The sequence below is a fragment of the Malaclemys terrapin genome, chromosome 13 (assembly GCF_027887155.1).
Source record: "Malaclemys terrapin pileata isolate rMalTer1 chromosome 13, rMalTer1.hap1, whole genome shotgun sequence".
NCBI classification, from domain to species: Eukaryota; Metazoa; Chordata; order Testudines; family Emydidae; genus Malaclemys; species Malaclemys terrapin.
Genome location: NC_071517.1, coordinates 15,264,768 through 15,281,350, shown reverse-complemented (window position 1 = coordinate 15,281,350; position 16,583 = coordinate 15,264,768). Strand labels below are relative to the sequence as shown.

The window sequence follows — 16,583 nt, the reverse complement described above, 5'->3', positions numbered from 1 at the left end:
GTGGTTCATCGACTCCCCCAAAACACACTGCTACTTGCATCCAGATCCGCAGGGAAAGGAAACAAAGGCCTGGTCCCCACTAACCCCCCACTTCGGACTAAGGTACGCAAATTTAGCTACGTTAATAACGTAGCTGAATTCGAAGTACCTTAGTCCGAACTTACCGCGGGTCCAGATGCGGCAAGGAGGCTCCCCCGTCGATGCCGCGTACTCCTCTCGCTGAGCTGGAGTACCGGTGTCGACGGCGAGCACTTCCGGGATCGATCCGGGATCGATTTATCGCGTCTAAAGCAGACGGGATAAATCGATCCCAGAACATTGATTGCCTGCCGCCGGACCCTCCGGTAAGTGTAGACGTACCCAAAGAAACCAATTTCACTTCGGTTTGCAATTCACATGATCCATCTCCTCCCAGTCTCTGGGACTGAGATACCGTCTATGCACATATCTACCACTAGGGGGAACCAAAACTATATCATTAGATACACCAGCACAACATGCAAAACCTGCAGACATATCTCCACAGCTAGAACATCAACAACCCCACAACGCACCTTTCAAGGTCCAGGGGTCTTACACGTGCCTATCACAACTGGATGGTGCACCTCATCCAGTGCACTAAATGCCCAATAACAACTACGTGTGTGAAACCAGACAATCACTACGCTCTTGAATGAACTCACGCAGGAAAATGATAAAAGGCAAAAACAGCCTGTTACTTTTCACCAAGCCATCACTCTGTAGCTGACCTCTCAGTCCCCATCCTCAAAGGAAACTTTCAAAAGATGAGCTTAAATTCATTACTCTGCTAGACGCTAAAAATCATGGACTGAACAGAGACACTGGATTTATGGCTTATTACAACAATCCATAACCCACTAATACCCCCTTCCCCCCAGTGTCTGCCCCCATGACTGGAGAGGTGTTAATGAACCACTTCACCTTGAGTGGTCCCTTGAAATATATGTGAAATACTAATGCTAAACAATCTGTTCCACTTGTATGTAGCTGTGACGCTCCGAGTACCTTTCCCAGACCTGAAGAAGAGCGCTGGGTAAGTGCGAAAGCTTGTCTTTCTCACCAACAGAAGTTGGTCCAGTAAAAGATGTCACCTCACCCACCCTGTCTCATTAACTACCCCAGGCAGTTGTCCGACTGGAGCTAGGACCCAGACCTGCAGCCTGCTGAGGCATCAAGGGAAAGGAGCGTCTCTGGTAGCTCAGGCCACACATCTGTACATGTCACTGGTGTGACACACTATAGTGATTACACACTTCACACTACTTTTTCTGGCCTAGAGTCATTCTATCTGCCAGCAGCACGTGGCACAAGAACTTGGCGATGCAGGAAAAGCACGGCTCACCGGTGGGACACCCACCTGGGTCAGTGATGGTCACCGTGGTCTGCGGGTATTTGCCGATCTTGGCGCCGTACTTGGGGTTGAGCAGATCCACAGCAAACTGTTTGAGCTGGCGGTTCTGCAGAAGGGCATCGATCTCGGTCAGCTCCAGCAGCGCCACCTGCACCTCCTTCTGCATCTCCCCAGGCTGGAAGACCAAGTCGCCCTCTGCGAAGACGTAGTCCTGGGAGAGGAGAAGAAAGAACATGCTAAATAGTTTATTACTCCCCAGCCACAGCATCCTCGGGACATGGCTCATTACTCAGTCCTTCCCCACACTGCATCCACAGGACATGGCTCATCAGTGTGCCCACCCCCTCTCCATCCACAGGACATAGCTCATCAGTATGGTCCCCCGACCCTCTACATAGCCATGGAATATTGCTCGGTACTGTAGCAGATTCAGAAAGGAACCCACATAGCTGTATTCTCATGCAATATAAACACAAAACACACACTCCCCTCTCTAGTGCTATCACTCCTGCAGTATAGTCTATATAGCAGGACCTCTGCAGGCTGACCCTGCTGCAGAAGGCTTTGCAGGACATGACCAGCACATGATTCCTGCTGGGGAACTTCCTGGTTTATCCCGGTTTTTCCAAACAGTCCATTATCACAAGCATGTCAGAAGGCTGGTCAAGATGACAGAAAGAGCAACATTTTTACTAGCCACAAACCCAGGCCTCCAACAGGCAAACCTGGTGGGACGGAGCTGGGAAGAGAATGCGTGAGCTCCTGGCTCCCATTCTGCGCTCAGACCTCTAGGTCACATCTCTCCCGCCCCGCCCCACCCCTCCCCGGAGTATATTCATTTTGACTGGGATCTGTCTCTGCTGTGGCAGCCCCTGTAATTACTGGTCCCCACTTGCTGGGTTTCATGCCACCATGCTCAGATCCACCAGTACCAAGGAGCACAGTCCTCACCTTGCCATCCTTCGCAGTGAGATCGCGAGTTCTGTAGGTGATCTGGGATTTTCCATTTTCCATGATCTCCCGACGCACAGGGATTCTGGCCACCTGGTCGAAGCGGCTGTGAGAGTAGGCTGGCTGCAGAAAGGTGATGATGCTGCTGGCTGAAAGGAGTCAGATAGGTGGACCATGTGAAACAAACAAATATCTGATGGAGGCTTCTTAGAAAAACACACACACACTGAATAGAGCTGGGTTCTTTAAAGCCACCATACTGTCAAAGACATCAGCAAAGAAATTGTTGCAAAAAACCTGAGGATCCGATAGTCTCAAGAGTGCAGTTTCTAGGAAGAAACACCAGGAGGAAAGATGGAGTTGGGGGCATCAATCACGTAAAAGTTAAGAAAAAAGGGTGTGAAAGAGGAAGGTCAGGGAGAAGGAACCCCATAAAGGAACAGAGGAAATCTGGAGATATCCCTTCACGCCCAGCTAGAAAGTCTCTCCTAGCCTCATGACCGACGGCTTCTGCTGAAAGCATGAGCCATTTAAGTGGGGATGGGGGCTGCTGGCCAGGACAGCACAGGAAGGGAGGGACCAGCTGGGGGAAACTCTCCTTCCCTTCTTGTCTTCAAATCAAGATGATCTAGTTCAGACACAAATCACTGGGCTGGAGACAGGAATCTCTGGGTGAGGGTTTCCAGCCTGTGTTGTGCAGGAGCTCAGACTAGATCAGAATGGTCCTTTCTGGCCTTAGGAGCTATTAATCTAGGTTTGAGAATTTCTTATCACACGCCCCTCCGCCCCCTTCACCTTGCTCTTTGATGATGGTGATATTAACGAGCCTGCGTCCAATCGCCGCTGTCCCCATGGGGACCTCAATCGCCTCCACCTGCAACTGCTTCTCATCGTCGTCTTCTTCCCTGATGAAGAGTGGGACCCGGACGTCCACCAGCTCCACACCTTCCTGGAACTCCACCATCCCGTGGGCATCTGCACAGGTGGAGAGGGTGAAAGGGCATAGCTGAGAGGGTCCCTCCTCACAAATCCCTATTTTGCCTTGGTCAATAAGCTCAACACCCGCCTCCTACCTTGGTCAGAAGTCACGGTATAGTAACCCGGCGTCACCTTCAGCTCATTGAAAGCCTCCTGAGAGACGTGTTTCTCCGTCACTTTCACGATCTCCGTCTTGGCCGAAAGGGGAGCGGTGAGCACTGTGTCCACAATCGTGTGGTCCTGCCTGCAGCCCAGTCAGGGGGAGGAGAGAAAGGAGTTCATGACTTGCCCCTGTTCTGTCAATCAGATGCCTCTGCCAACCAGCCATTCACAGCGCTAGTCAGCCATCAAAGTTTTCAATCAGCCAATACACATGTGCTATGCACAGACGAACGGAGAGACGGACAGACAGAGAGATTTGAACACTCCACCTACCTTTTCCCAGCATTGGGCTGCAACCTAGGGAAAAAAACAGACCAGCAAGAGTGAATAACCCCACCAAATCCCACTTGGGGTACCATGAAGGTCTCTAAGTATCCAGAGTCTGTCTATAACAGGCTAGAGCTATGAGAGCTGCTCCGCTGGCCCCAGCAGCAGAGCACCCTCGTGGGAACACTGAAGGCAGGAGTTCAAGTCCCACCTCTGACTTTTCCCTGTCACTCCAGTTTCTCTCCTTGCTCTTGTGCAATGCCCCACATATTGTGGGACGCAGCCTCAGTCGCTGGCTAGCAAGTGCCATGCAGGGCATCTCTCTGCTGTGTCCTCCAGAGCTGCTGACCCCCATCACTGGTCCCTACATGTCCTGCTGCTCCCTATGACCCAGATTTTCCAGACACCATAGCAGACGTGCCCAGGGATGTGGTTTACAGAGCGTTAACCTTGGGGAACGATTCTCCCAGCTGAGAGGAGGATACCACGTTTACAGGACCAAAACCTGGTCCTCACTGCAGTCTATGGGAATTTTGTCACTGACTTCAGCGAGACGTGATTAGATCTGTAGCATTTTAGTACCACATACGGAGCCAGAAGTAGCCCAGAGAGCCCATGGTGGTGCCTTTGGGGGCACGCTGGGAGGTCCCTGGCAAGCATGTGAATCCCTGGCATTTACATCACGGTACTGGGGGTACCACTGCACCCGGGCTGCGGGGAAGGATTACTCCTCAGAAACTGCCCATGCAGAGTTTAGGTGCCCCTCTAGGTCAGAGTTTGTAGCCCTGGGTGCCCCATGCCCTCCTTTCTTCCCAGCACCCCTACATCCGCTCTGTCCCTGGGTCACTCACCTGAACTTGGTCTGCTGGAGTTTGTGGACACCGGAAATGTGCTTGTAAACATCGTTCAGCTGTAAGGAGCAAGAGAGTCTGTTACAGCCCCACAGGGACTCAGCACAGCAGGCACCATGCTGCCAGCAAACCGAGCAGGCTCCGCTCAGCCCTCTCCCTCTCCCACCCTCCTGCCCACCTCTCTGTACCACCCCAGCCAGAGAACCCAGGGCCTCCCCCTCGTCCGTACCGCCCTCGGCAGGGAGAACCTCCTCAGTAAGACGAGCCCTTCAGAATCCATGTCTGTTTCCATCCGCTCCCCAGCCCTGTTGGCTGCACCCAACCGGCCCCCTGCTTTCCTGGGCCCTAGGCACAGAGCCACAGCTCACACCGGCTGTACCTGGCTCCCTCCGCCCCAAAAGGCAAAGCCCAGAGAGCGCGGTTTGGCCCCTTACGTTCTCCTCCACCTCCTTGCGCAGCTGCTCACATTCCCGGCTGTCCGGTTTCATGAGGTTCTGGGTGAAAAGCCGGGCCAGTCTCAGCGAGATGCTGTAAGGAACTGGAGAGAGAAATCCCCGATCAGACCCCCTCACTGTCAGTCGGAGAAACCACCCCGTGAACAGCTGGGAGTCAGGAAACACCAGGGCTTTGGTGGCCCACACCCCAGCCAGCAGCGCCCAGTTTCCAGGGCTCGGACGGCTCACGTGGTGCTCAGACCATCAGTTGCAGCAACCAGTAGGTGCCGGGCAAGACACAGCCAGAGCCCAAGGAAGGCAGCTGCATGAGGAGCTGTCTCAGCAGCCGCTCTGGATGGAGGAGTAGAGTGATCATTTCCCTCACCACTCCCAAAGCAGCAGCAGGGAGAGCGGAAAGTTGAATCAGGCAGAATGTAGAGATGGGGCATCTGCTTGGAATAGCTGTTCTGGGCTGGAACGTCTGGGGATGCTCACGGTGGCGGGCCCGGGGGACCCTCGCAGTCACTGCGACAGAGAGGGGGATACACTTTGTGGGGCAGGCATCTATTCCTTGGGGGCGGGAGAAGAGAATGGGAAGGGGAGTCTCCTCGCAGGGGTGCTGTCCTGGAAAAGGAGCTAACTGGGACCTGGGGATTGTGAAGGGCCAGGAGGAGACCCCAAGGCAGCCAAACCCTCTTCCCATCTGGCGTCAGTGGGAGGCCATGCACACACACACTCTTCCCCCCCCCCCCCCCGCCCGGCATTAGCACTCACTCAGCTCCTTGGGGTTTGTGGTGGTGTGGGAGGAGAAGCCCGGCTTGTGGACATTGTTGTTGATCTTCCAGCGGACGGTGTCCCTGCCCTTCAGGGAGCCGCTGCGCACCATGGGGGTGTCCAGGTGGTCCGAAGCCATGAGGCTCTGCCGCAGCATGTAGTGATCCTCTTTGAACCCGACAGTGCGGCCTGCGGGGCGAGGGGGGAGCAGGTTAAAGCTCAGAGGGCTCCAAGGCTCAGGCTCTGCCCTGCACTCACGCGGTGCTGGACTGACAGACCCCCTCCATTTAAACCACAAAGCAGGCTCCCCCAACGCACTGCCCTGCCGGGGAGCTCTGACTCCATGGCCCAGCTCATCCAGGGCCTCTCTGTCAAGACGCCAGCAAGGGACCCATTAAACCCTCCTCTCTACAGCGCCTGCAACCTCTTCCTAGCCCCTGTGGAACTTACCCCTCCCGAGATCACTGCCCCCAGGAGGACCTTCCAGGAGCCCCTCGATCCATCTGCTGCCTGAGGTTCGGTGCTTTGCTCTTTGCAAGTTACAAGCCCAGGATGCCAGCGGCATCTGCCCAGAGCTGGCATGGCTCATGGGGGACCCAAGGGCAGCGAGGGTGCATCAGGCCAGCAGGACATCCTGCGTGTCCACTGAATAAACAGTGCCTGTTCAGCTGCCGTGCTCTAGCAGCAGCCCCGGCTCTGTCCCGTAGAGAGCACACAGCTTGTCCAGTCTCCCACCAAGGCCACTGGTCTCCACTAAGAACCTTTGCCCAGCTGAGCCTTTCAGGCTCCTGAAGGGTTAACCCCACTTGGGGGTCTTGCTTCCGCCCAGCCCCTTCCCTTCCTATCCGTACAGGAAGCGCACCCCCCTCCCAAAGTGGTCCCCCTCCCCACAGAACAAGGTACCTCGTGCACAGCAGGGCAGCAGGGCCAGGCAAGCCTAGGAGACAAAAAAAAACAGAAATGGAGAGTCCCTCTGTGGCCAGGAGCTCCTCGAATGCTCCCTCCCGTGCTGCCAGAGAGGGTTAGATCAGCAACAGGAATCCATTGGAGGGGCGGGCCTGGATACAACTTGTGGGGTCTCCATGTGGGATGGCAAGAACTGCCAACCCCATGTCATCGTTCCCCTGGGAATGCTGAGGCCAGGTCCCTTTGCCGCCCCCTATCTCCGTTTGCCCCCACGCCATCCTGGCCTGTGCACACGACAGCACTAAGGGAGATGGCTGCAAACTCCTCAGCAGTGCAGGGCGAACCACGTTCGGAAAGCCTAGACGTCTGCCTGCTAAACCACAGACCAACTGCTGTCCCTTGTGGGCCAGTGTGTTTACCCTAAGGGGGACACAGCCACGGATGTGCCAGGACCGTTTGGCACAGGCCGGCTCCAGTCTACTTCCTACTGAAGCCACGGGCACAACTCCCCTGAGTTCCAATGGGAACTGGCCCCCTTTCTCCCCAGACTACATTACATTCAAACCCTTTGGCTTCCCGGCTGGATCCACAAGGACGCAGTGGGGCCTTTTGTAAAGCGTCTTCCGAGAGATGGGTCTGAGCGGCTGCTTTCCCATAGGTAGGATTTCAGTCTTCCGCCTTGGATAACTCCCGTGTCTGCCACACCTGCCCCGGGGCTCGGCATGCAGCCCTGCCCGGCGGGACCCGGATCTCACCTTGCAGCAAGCGCAGTACTTCCAGCACAGCAGCAGCAGCAACCCCAGGAGTAACATCAGGAAAATGAGCAGGGGGATGAGCCACAGGAAGCTTCCTGGTGGGCACTCTGCAACCAGCAGCAATAAACTAGCGGTTAACGGGGGCAGCCGGAGCCCAGCATGTCTGGGGTGGGGGAGGGGGAGAGGGAAGCCGAGCCAGAGAAAGGGAGAGGGGAATGGGAGAGGGGATTCTTCTTGGGAGGGTGCAGCCAACCCTAGGTCCAGTAACATCCCAGGTGCTCACCCACAAGCGCCAGGCAAGGAGAGGGGGCTGCCGGCTCTTCATTCACTTCCCTAGCACGTAGCCAGTTTTTCAGGAATGACTGAAAAATGCTCCCAGCTGATGGCTGTTGGGTGGCCTGTGTGGGATGAACTGGGGGGAATCTCAGTCCAGTTCCCAGGGGACAGTGGTAACCATCCCCATGGGCACTACCAGGCCCCTCTGCTGGCAGCCTTGGCCGAGTGACCACGGCCTGGCCAGATCACTTAGCATTATTTGTACAACCCCACCGATGCGCTCAGGGTGCTACGGACAGGCGCAAAGACAAGCCACGAGCCGGAAGCGGCTGGGGGCTCAGCCGGGGGTCCCTCGATATTTCAGCTTATTGCTCTGGGGTGTGCTACCATTTGCGGGGCAGGCAAGCCAGGGTTTACAGGTGTCCTTGGAGACGTGAGTTGGAGACTGAGCCATGCTCTTGGCCGTGAGGAGGCCCCGTAGCTTGCATCTTCCCCTGCCCATGCTGGGCCTGTGCTGTGGATGGGGCGGGCTCGAACCCCCCAGGATGCTACCTTTCACTAGCCCCAAGTTCATACTCTTCATTAGGAGAGAAGTGGCCTCTAGAATGGCCACCGAGGGGAGCTCAGACTCAGGGTTTGCAGCCCTGACGCCCGCAAGGGGCAGAGAGAGAGAGGTCGAGCTGTGATCAGCGGTTGGCGCAGGCACAAGGCCCTGCTAGCTCTGAGCCCTACCCACGCCTCCTCCCCCCACCAGGCCCCGCTCACCTTTCTTCTTCTGCATCAGGATGGTGTTGTTGTGCAGTGTGCCGGGATCCCCGTCCAGGGTGTAGCGGTACGTGCAGTCGTCCTCCTCGTCCTGGAACGAGCAGTACTCGTTCACCTCCTTCTCTAGAGAGAGAGAGGGGGTGTGTGTGCGACTGTTGTCATGGGAGGTAGCACCCAGAGGCTCCCGTTGGGATTGGGCCCCATTGTACTAGGCGCTGCTCGCATGCAAACACACACGGTCCGGGCTCGGGGAAGCCACGTGAGATACACACAGACCTTTGACACCCGCAGGCTGAGGGCTCAGTACCTTTTTGCAGTTCATCCACCATCTGGATCTTGAAAGAGCAGTCCTTGCATTTCTGCCCCTTCTTCTCCCCGGTCCCCCAGGCCTGACACTGGACGCAGCTTCGAATGTCTTCGCAAATCCCCAGCACGCCCTGTGCACCAGAGACATGACATCAGATGGTGAGGGGGACAGAGAGAGGGACAATGTCGGACTCTGAAGGATGAGCGTTGGAGACAATTCATGCGCCCTCATCGTCAGAGTAAGGGCGGGGGTGGAGCAGGGACATCAGACCGGGGGGGACTAGCGTGAAAGTGTGTGGCGGTGACACACAAAGAGCGACTCTGCAGCAGAAGGTGAGTGGGAACCCAGCTCAGTTCAAATCCCTTTACAAACTCAAACTGAAATCCCAAACAATCCTGGATGCTTTTCCTTTCGGGCCTGGAGGTGGAATTTGGAATCCAGATCTAGATTTTGGCAGCTGGCTCCTAATTTCTATAGTGGGCAAAACCAAAACTCCAGATTCAAACACATGCACGTACGCACACAATGCACGCAGTGTATCAACAGAGACAGGCCCCGGGTCACAAAGTTTTGATCCAGAGCCAAACTTTCCCAAATGTAGGAGATACTTAGATCTGGGATTTTGAATCAGCCCCATCTCAGTAAAATAATCTACACTGATATTCTGCCCTGAGGTAGCAGCTCTCATCCGAGGATCTCAGAGAGCTTTCACAGACATTAACAACCTGAGTCTCCCACACCCCTGAGAAGTAGCGAAGTATATTCCTCGTTTTAAAGTTGGGGAAACCGAGGCACAGGGAAGTTAAGTGTCTCAGAGTCAGAAATAGAAGCCAGGAGCTAAATCCCAGATGTATGCTCTAACCACTAGGCCTGCTCCCTTCCTGTAAATGCATATCTTGGTATACGGTTGTATTTATCAGTTTAATAGCATCTGTGAGCTAAACAGACCTGGCTAAGAGCCTCCTGTAGCCATTCAGCAGCTACACTAGCCTTGCTGTCCCAGGATGGAAACCATTCTAACGAGCCTGAGGAGAGAGCAGGACCGTCCCCAGGAGATTGCTTCTGGCCTGTATGTGCTCCTGGCCTTGTTTGGGGTTTCCCCGCCAGCCCTCTCAAGAGCCCCATGTTCCCCCAGAGACTCAGGAGCCAGGCTTTGAGCAGAGAGGGGATAGATTAGGAGTACTGGTCTCTGACATCGAACTGGGAGCCTTACCAGGGAGTAGCTGATTTCACAGGTGAGGTCAGTGAACCGAGAAGGCTTCTCGCAGATGCACCTGCCGCATTCACATTTCCCACGGCCATTGCAGATCCCCTGCAGGAGTAGAGGGGGCCAGGATCAGCCTCTGACACTACCGATAAGCCCTCACTTAGTGCTGCTGGTAACAGAGGTCCTAGAGCAGCAGCTCTCCTTCAGTGTTGCCCTGTCAACCTCTCCCCGACCCACTCATCCCCATCACTTACCCACAATGACAACAGCTGGGATATAAATGATACAGTCCATCGGATCCTCATGCATCAGGGCAGGAGCTGATAATCAGCTGGGTCAGGAAGAAACTCCCCCACTTATGGGATAGCACTGGGCTAGGGAGAGCATTGCTTCTCTCAGGCCATCCAGCGCCCCAGCTTAATTGGATCCAGATCTCTCTCTAACCCCGAATCCTTTGGATCCAGGGTAGCAGGAAAGTCAGACCCAGCCTCCACCTAATTTGCCCTCCCCCGCCCCTGCATGGCACAATCCTGCACTCCGTAACCTACCCCTTTGCTGTCGACGCAGGTGTCATTGCTTGTGGGGCATTCACAGCCAGGCCCCCCCCAGCCACTTTCACATGCACACTGACCCATGTAGCAGCGACCACGATCTGCAGAGAAAGAGCGGATGCTACAGGTGAGTGCTGAATTGGGCGGCATCTCTAGCTCCTGATCCCCTGAGGATATTCCTGCCTTCAACAGTCCAATGAGGCATCCCAGCTGCTCCCTAGAGGATTCCCTCACTGTATCTCAGATGGCTGGGCTTTGTCCCCGGGGGAGAGGAGAAGGGATAGTCGCAAGCGTGGTGCGAAGAAGCAACTGATGATACTGATTACAGACCAGGGGCATGACCCAGTTTCATTCAGATCAACGGGCATCTTTCCATTCACTTCAATGAGGGGTGGGCCAGGATCCAGGGTTCTAATCAGACCTGAGCTGCACCGATCCTTCACTGTGGCCCTGGGGCCAAAGCAACTCTAAGGTGAGCAAAGCGCACTCCCTTCCTTGTGCTTTGCAGTGTGGCCTTCTGGCTCAGGAGGTGTGGGGGGCCATGTCTCTCTCTAGTGGCTGGTTCTTAGTGCATAAAAGGATCTACTACTACTACTAGCACCAGCTAAAGGAAATCTCCTGTAGCTCAAGGGGCAGAGACCTCTCTATTCAGAGCCTCATGTCCTGGGTTCTCTCCCCAGCCTCTCTATGAGCAGGAAGATTTGTTACAGGCGCAGGCTGAAAGCCAGGCTCTGTGTTGTATTTAGTATTTGTATTGAGCTCTAACTCTCAAGGGCTGTCTCGGTCACGCGAGCCGGTGGACAAGCTTTCGCAGCCATTCTAGGAAGTTACTGTTCTGAAAAGCTCTTTGCAGAGATGGGTCCTGACCCAACACTCCGGATCTAACCCCTGCATTGTGGGGCGTTTGCACAGCTGGCGTTGAAGCTCACCTCTTGAGGGGTGTGAATGGCAAAGCTCTGCGCCTGCTTCGCTACCAAAACCAGGCTGCACCCGCCGCTGTCTGGGCAGCGCCCCATGGGAAAGAGCTGCAGGAGCCCCCCGAGGCCAGCTAGCAGCTGCCAGCCTCTCGGCCCCCACTCACCATTGCAGAGGAAGCCGGAGGTGCGCGGGCACTGTAAGTTGTCAAACTGGCAGAAGTCACCCTCGTAGCGCTGGGTCAGGTCCTCAGAATAGCACTGGCATTTTCCACAGAGGCACTCGCCCCGCCCCGAGCAGGGCTCTGAGTCTCCAGGGCGGATGCAGGCCTGGTTGTCACTGGAAGAGGCTGTGGAACAGTCACACATGTCCCCTCGCCTGGCAGAGACAGACAGACACACAATGAGAGGCCTTAGAAGCCAGAGGCACCACAGGGCCCATCAGGGGACAGATCCCTGGCACGGGACCCAGTGGGGAGATTCACATCCACAGAGAGAGCAGCCGTCACATACAGGGTGAGAAAGCCTAAGCCAAGATCTTTTGACCTCCACTGATAACTGAAGCCCAGAGGAGGAGGTTTCCAGGACTGGGTCCCCTACGGAGCAGCGCTGGACAGGATCCTTACCAGCCCGGGTAGCAGACGCACTGCCCACAGACTAAGTCCCCGTTGGAACTGCACATGGCCGCTCTAACCATCTTTTGCTGTAAATGAGAAAGAGACGGGACGTTACTGACCCTCCTCCAGAGACTCAGACCCAGTCACATGTCCCTAGAAGACAGACTAGCAGGCTCTAGGGTCTCTAGGACCCTCTGCTGATGGCCCCCTGAAGGCACATGAAGAGAGGGCGGATGGGGGGTGGACAGATCTTCAGCAGAATGTGAGGGGAGCTCTTTTTAGCAGGTACTGTATCCCTGGCTCTGTGCACGGGGCTGTAGCAAAATGTCTCCTTGGCCAGATTAGGAATCTGTTCCACAGGACGCAGGGAACAATAAACTCACTTCACTTGGGAAGCCTCCCTCAAAATGCCTAGAGACGCTGCCCACAGCACCCCGAGCAGACACACCTGTAAACTCCATTCCACCCCCAGATCCCCAACGGTGAAACAAATCCACGGCCACCAAGCTCTTTGCAGTTGATACTACCCTGCTCACCCCAGCCACTTGTGCCTTCATGGCAGCAGCAAGGACAGATTTCCTGCTCTAAAAGCACAAACCATGGCTACCTGAGCTAAAGGAGAATCTCCGTTAGCTGGTAGCTGCAAGGGGCATATGACACACAGTTGAGCAGTGAGGATCCCATCTAGTAGAGGGCAGTGGTGCTCACACACACTAGCCAATTCATTACAATCCCAGATCTGTATCAGGGCAGAAAACATCCCAGGATTTCCCCCGGAAGCAAAGACGGTGGGAGTGCAGCCGCCATACCTGTTCGCAGGGGCAGACATCACAGATGACGGAGGCGTCGATTTTCAGGCTGTCACTCAAAGAGGAGGGTTTCACGTGGATTATGCCCTGCTGCTCTTTCTTGGGGAGGTTGCAGACGTGCTCCCCGCCCACATACTCATGAGCTTTCACGCGAACCTTGAAGCTGCCCTGAATGGAAGAGACCTGTTTGTTAGCTGCCAGCGGCCAAACGCCCCTTCTAGATCCAGCCGCTGCTCTGGTGGATTTGAACTGGCGGCCTGGAGGTGAGAAGCTGGAAACATTGTAAAGGAAAGGATAGAGACAGCTTTTTTTTTTTTAAAATACCTATCTCCTTTCCAGGATAATAAATGAATGGTGGGGAACTATCTTGCCCTGGCTGTAGAGGCTCGGCCTGCAAAGTACCTTCCGCTATTATTCATCTGTATTGCAGCAGCACCTAGAAGCCGCAATAATAAACGAGGGACCCCATTGTGCTAGGTGCTGTACAAACACACCACAAGACTGTCCATGCTCCAAGGAGCTTAAGTCCAGCTGTTACTCTGGTAACACCAGGAACGTGCACATGCCAAAATTGCTGCTAACCTACACAAGACAGGAAGGACGCTAGCCTGAGACTCAGGAGACCTGGATGCATTTCCCTGCATTGAGAGAGACTCCCTGCATGACCCTAGGCAAATCACTTAGTCTGTGTGCCTCAGTCCTCCTTCTCTAAAATGGGGATAACAGCACTGCCCTACCTCACAGGGGTGTTGTGAGCATGGATACACTGAAGACTGAGGTGCTCAGATACCATGATGATGCAGGCCAGCTAAGTCTCCAAGACGGATGGCATGAGGGCTCTTGGGGTGCACATGAATGCAGGAACCACCTTTCAGAGGCTCGTTAATCAAGTGTTAAACGAGCTACAAGACTTTGCCCAAGTTTATACTGACGACATTGCACTGTTTAGCAGTTCTTGGTCAGATCATTGAAACCACTTGGGCACTGTGCTAACAAAACTCAGAGATGCAGGTCTTACTATACAGGTGTCAAAATGTAAAACAGAAGGTGCTGAAGTTCCTTATTTAGGACACTGGTTGGGAGGTGGCCACATTTCTCCTGATCCCCTGAAAGTGAAAGCTGTTTTCATCTGGCCTATGGCCCAGACTGAAAAACAAGTCCAGTCTTTACAGCGTTGGTTAACTATTACCGCCGATTCGTGCATGTTTCAGTGACATTGTGTCTGCAGTCACAGACTTGTGCAAAAGCCAAAACCAAATAAAACAGGGTGGGGACAAAAGGTTTTGATGAGGTAAAGAAAATCCTGTCAGAAAAGCCTGTTCTGCCCAGTCCAAATTTTGACAAAATGTTTGAACTATGCACTGATGCATCGGACTCTGGTTTGGGTGCAGCGGTGACGCAAACCGGGGGGGACGTAACAAAAAGCTCCTGTCGCTTTCTGAAGTAAAAAACTGACACCCGCTGAACAGAATTATTGTGTCATGGAAAAAGAATGTTATCCCATTGTATGGGATGTCAAACCGGTAAGGCCCTGTCTGTTAACAGAAGGTTTAGGTCCTGACAGATCGATATCCACTGGTGTGGCTGCATCGAACCCAAAGTACTAATTCCAAACTGCTACACCACGCTCCAAGAACATGGCATGGAAACTGTGCAGATTAAGGGAAGAGAAAATATTATGGCAGATGTCCTGTTCAAGCAAGAGGGTTATGACCCGACACCTGCAGATCAGCCAGTAAGGGAAGAGGTGTGACCTTAAGAGCCACTCAGTGCCAACTGGCAACAGGTTCACTATTGTGTAACAGCAACTCCTAACAGGCCTGTCATAACTATAAAGGGAAGGGTAACAGCCCTCCTGTGTACAGTACTATAAAAATCACTCCTGGCCAGAGACTCCAAAATCCTTTTACCTGTAAAGCGTTAAGAAGCTCAGGTAACCTGGCGGACACCTGACCCAAAGGACCAATAAGGGGACATGATACTTTCAAATCTTGGTGCGGGGAAGGTTTTTGTTTGTGCTCTTTGTTTGGGGTTGTTCGTTCCTGGGACTAAGAGGGACCAGACATCAATCCAGGCTCTCCAAATCTTTCTGAACAAGTCTCTCATATTTCAAACTTGTAAGTAAACAGCCAGGCAAGGCATGTTAGTTTTTATCTTTGCTTTCTCAACTTGTAAAAGTACCTTTTACTAGGGTGTTTACCTCTGTTTGCTGTAACTTTGAACCTAAGGCTAGAGGGGGGTCCTCTGGGCTCTTTAAGTTTGATTTCCCTGTAAAGTTATTTCCCATCCTGATTTTACAGAGATGATTTTTACCTTTTTCTTTCATTAAAAGCCTTCTTTTTAAGAACCTGATTGATTTTTCCTTGTTTTTAGATCCAAGGGGGTTGGATCTTGATCCACCAGGAGTTGGTGGGAGAAAGGAGGGGGGATGGTTAATTTCTCCTTGTTTTAAGATCCAAGGGGTTTGGATCTGTATTCACCAGGGAATTGGTGAAGTCTCTCTCAAGGCTACCCAGGGAAGGGAATTAGCACATTGGGAGTGGTGGCAGTGGACCAGATCTAAACTGGTAGTTAAGCTTAGAAGTTTCATGCAGGCCCCCACATTTGTACCCTAAAGTTCAGAGTGGGGAAGCAGCCTTGACAAGGTCTGACAAACTCCCAACCATTAGCACCCCGCTTTCATGGTATTTATCCATAAATGATGTCACATGAGGTCTCTAATAAAGGCTTATGTCATAGTAGGGTGGCTAGGTGTCCGGTTTTGGACCTTAAAGTCCAATTGGAAAGGGGACCTGATGGTGTCTGGTCAGATCTACTGACTGGACACCCAAAGTCTGGTTACTGCATGTGGGAGAGGCGCAGAGTCATCACCCGCGCCAGTCCCTACTCAGCCAGGGCCGCCTCCCACCTGCATCAGGCAGCTGCAGCTCCCAGTCAAGTCCCTCCTGACCCTTACAGGGAGTGAGGGAGAGGGGGAAAGAGGAGCGAATGGGGGTGGGGGCTCAGGGGAAGGGGCAGAGCAGGAGCGGGTCCTCAGGGGAAGGGGTAGGGCAGGGGTGAGGCCTGGTGGACAGGGGCAGGGCAGGGGCAGGTCCTTGCGGGGAAAGGGGCGGGGAAGGAGAGGTTCCGGCACTCCTGCTCGAGTGTCAGGTTTTTAAATATTACAAAGTTGGCAACCCTATGTCATAGTGATCCTCATAATTGTTGTGATGTGTACGTATTGATGGAATTTTAAAAGTTATGTATGTATGTACTGTACCACGGACATATGTTCATAAAGTCTGAATCAGGGCAGGGTTGACAAACAAGTTTCTGCCAGACACAGGATGTATATCGACTCGTCTGCCTTGGTTGACGTGTAAATTAAGCATTGTAAGCAAACACAATGGACGTGCCCCAGTTGCAGACAAAGTCAGCATACAGATGTGAGGTTAACACACCAGGAGGGGTCATCCCAATTTTGGGGACAAAATGAATTTGCGGGAGGAGGAGGGGATATAAGGAGAAGGCAAAAGGAAGCCTCTTTATCCTTTAAAGGACAGTGCTTTCTGCATTCATGAAAGGGGGATCCCAGCCAGTTGGTTGGAGATGCTGGAAGATTGTTTTGGGTGAGATCAGCATCTTTAAACAGAAGCTCACTCTGTTATGTTTAGACTCTAGGACAGGGGTGGCCAACCTGAGCCTGAG

At 53.7% G+C, this 16,583-nt stretch overlaps 1 protein-coding gene across 4 annotated transcripts in view; it reads right to left on the bottom strand.

Moving 5' to 3' along the window:
• Positions 1-16,583, bottom strand: part of ITGB4 (integrin subunit beta 4) — a 55,908-nt gene that overhangs the window by 14,372 nt on the left and 24,953 nt on the right. For all 4 annotated transcript variants that reach the window (XM_054047154.1, XM_054047151.1, XM_054047153.1 and 1 more), the window contains exons 11-27: positions 12,897-13,064; positions 12,097-12,173; positions 11,638-11,849; positions 10,554-10,657; positions 10,012-10,110; positions 8,799-8,928; positions 8,492-8,614; positions 7,451-7,557; positions 6,693-6,726; positions 5,790-5,978; positions 5,016-5,119; positions 4,582-4,640; positions 3,737-3,760; positions 3,397-3,545; positions 3,119-3,298; positions 2,324-2,472; positions 1,379-1,583 (exon numbers count right to left, since the gene is read on the bottom strand). In XM_054047154.1, coding sequence (XP_053903129.1) covers positions 1,379-1,583; positions 2,324-2,472; positions 3,119-3,298; positions 3,397-3,545; positions 3,737-3,760; positions 4,582-4,640; positions 5,016-5,119; positions 5,790-5,978; positions 6,693-6,726; positions 7,451-7,557; positions 8,492-8,614; positions 8,799-8,928; positions 10,012-10,110; positions 10,554-10,657; positions 11,638-11,849; positions 12,097-12,173; positions 12,897-13,064 — 2,113 coding nt within the window. The remainder of the gene's footprint in view (positions 1-1,378; positions 1,584-2,323; positions 2,473-3,118; positions 3,299-3,396; positions 3,546-3,736; positions 3,761-4,581; positions 4,641-5,015; positions 5,120-5,789; positions 5,979-6,692; positions 6,727-7,450; positions 7,558-8,491; positions 8,615-8,798; positions 8,929-10,011; positions 10,111-10,553; positions 10,658-11,637; positions 11,850-12,096; positions 12,174-12,896; positions 13,065-16,583) is intronic.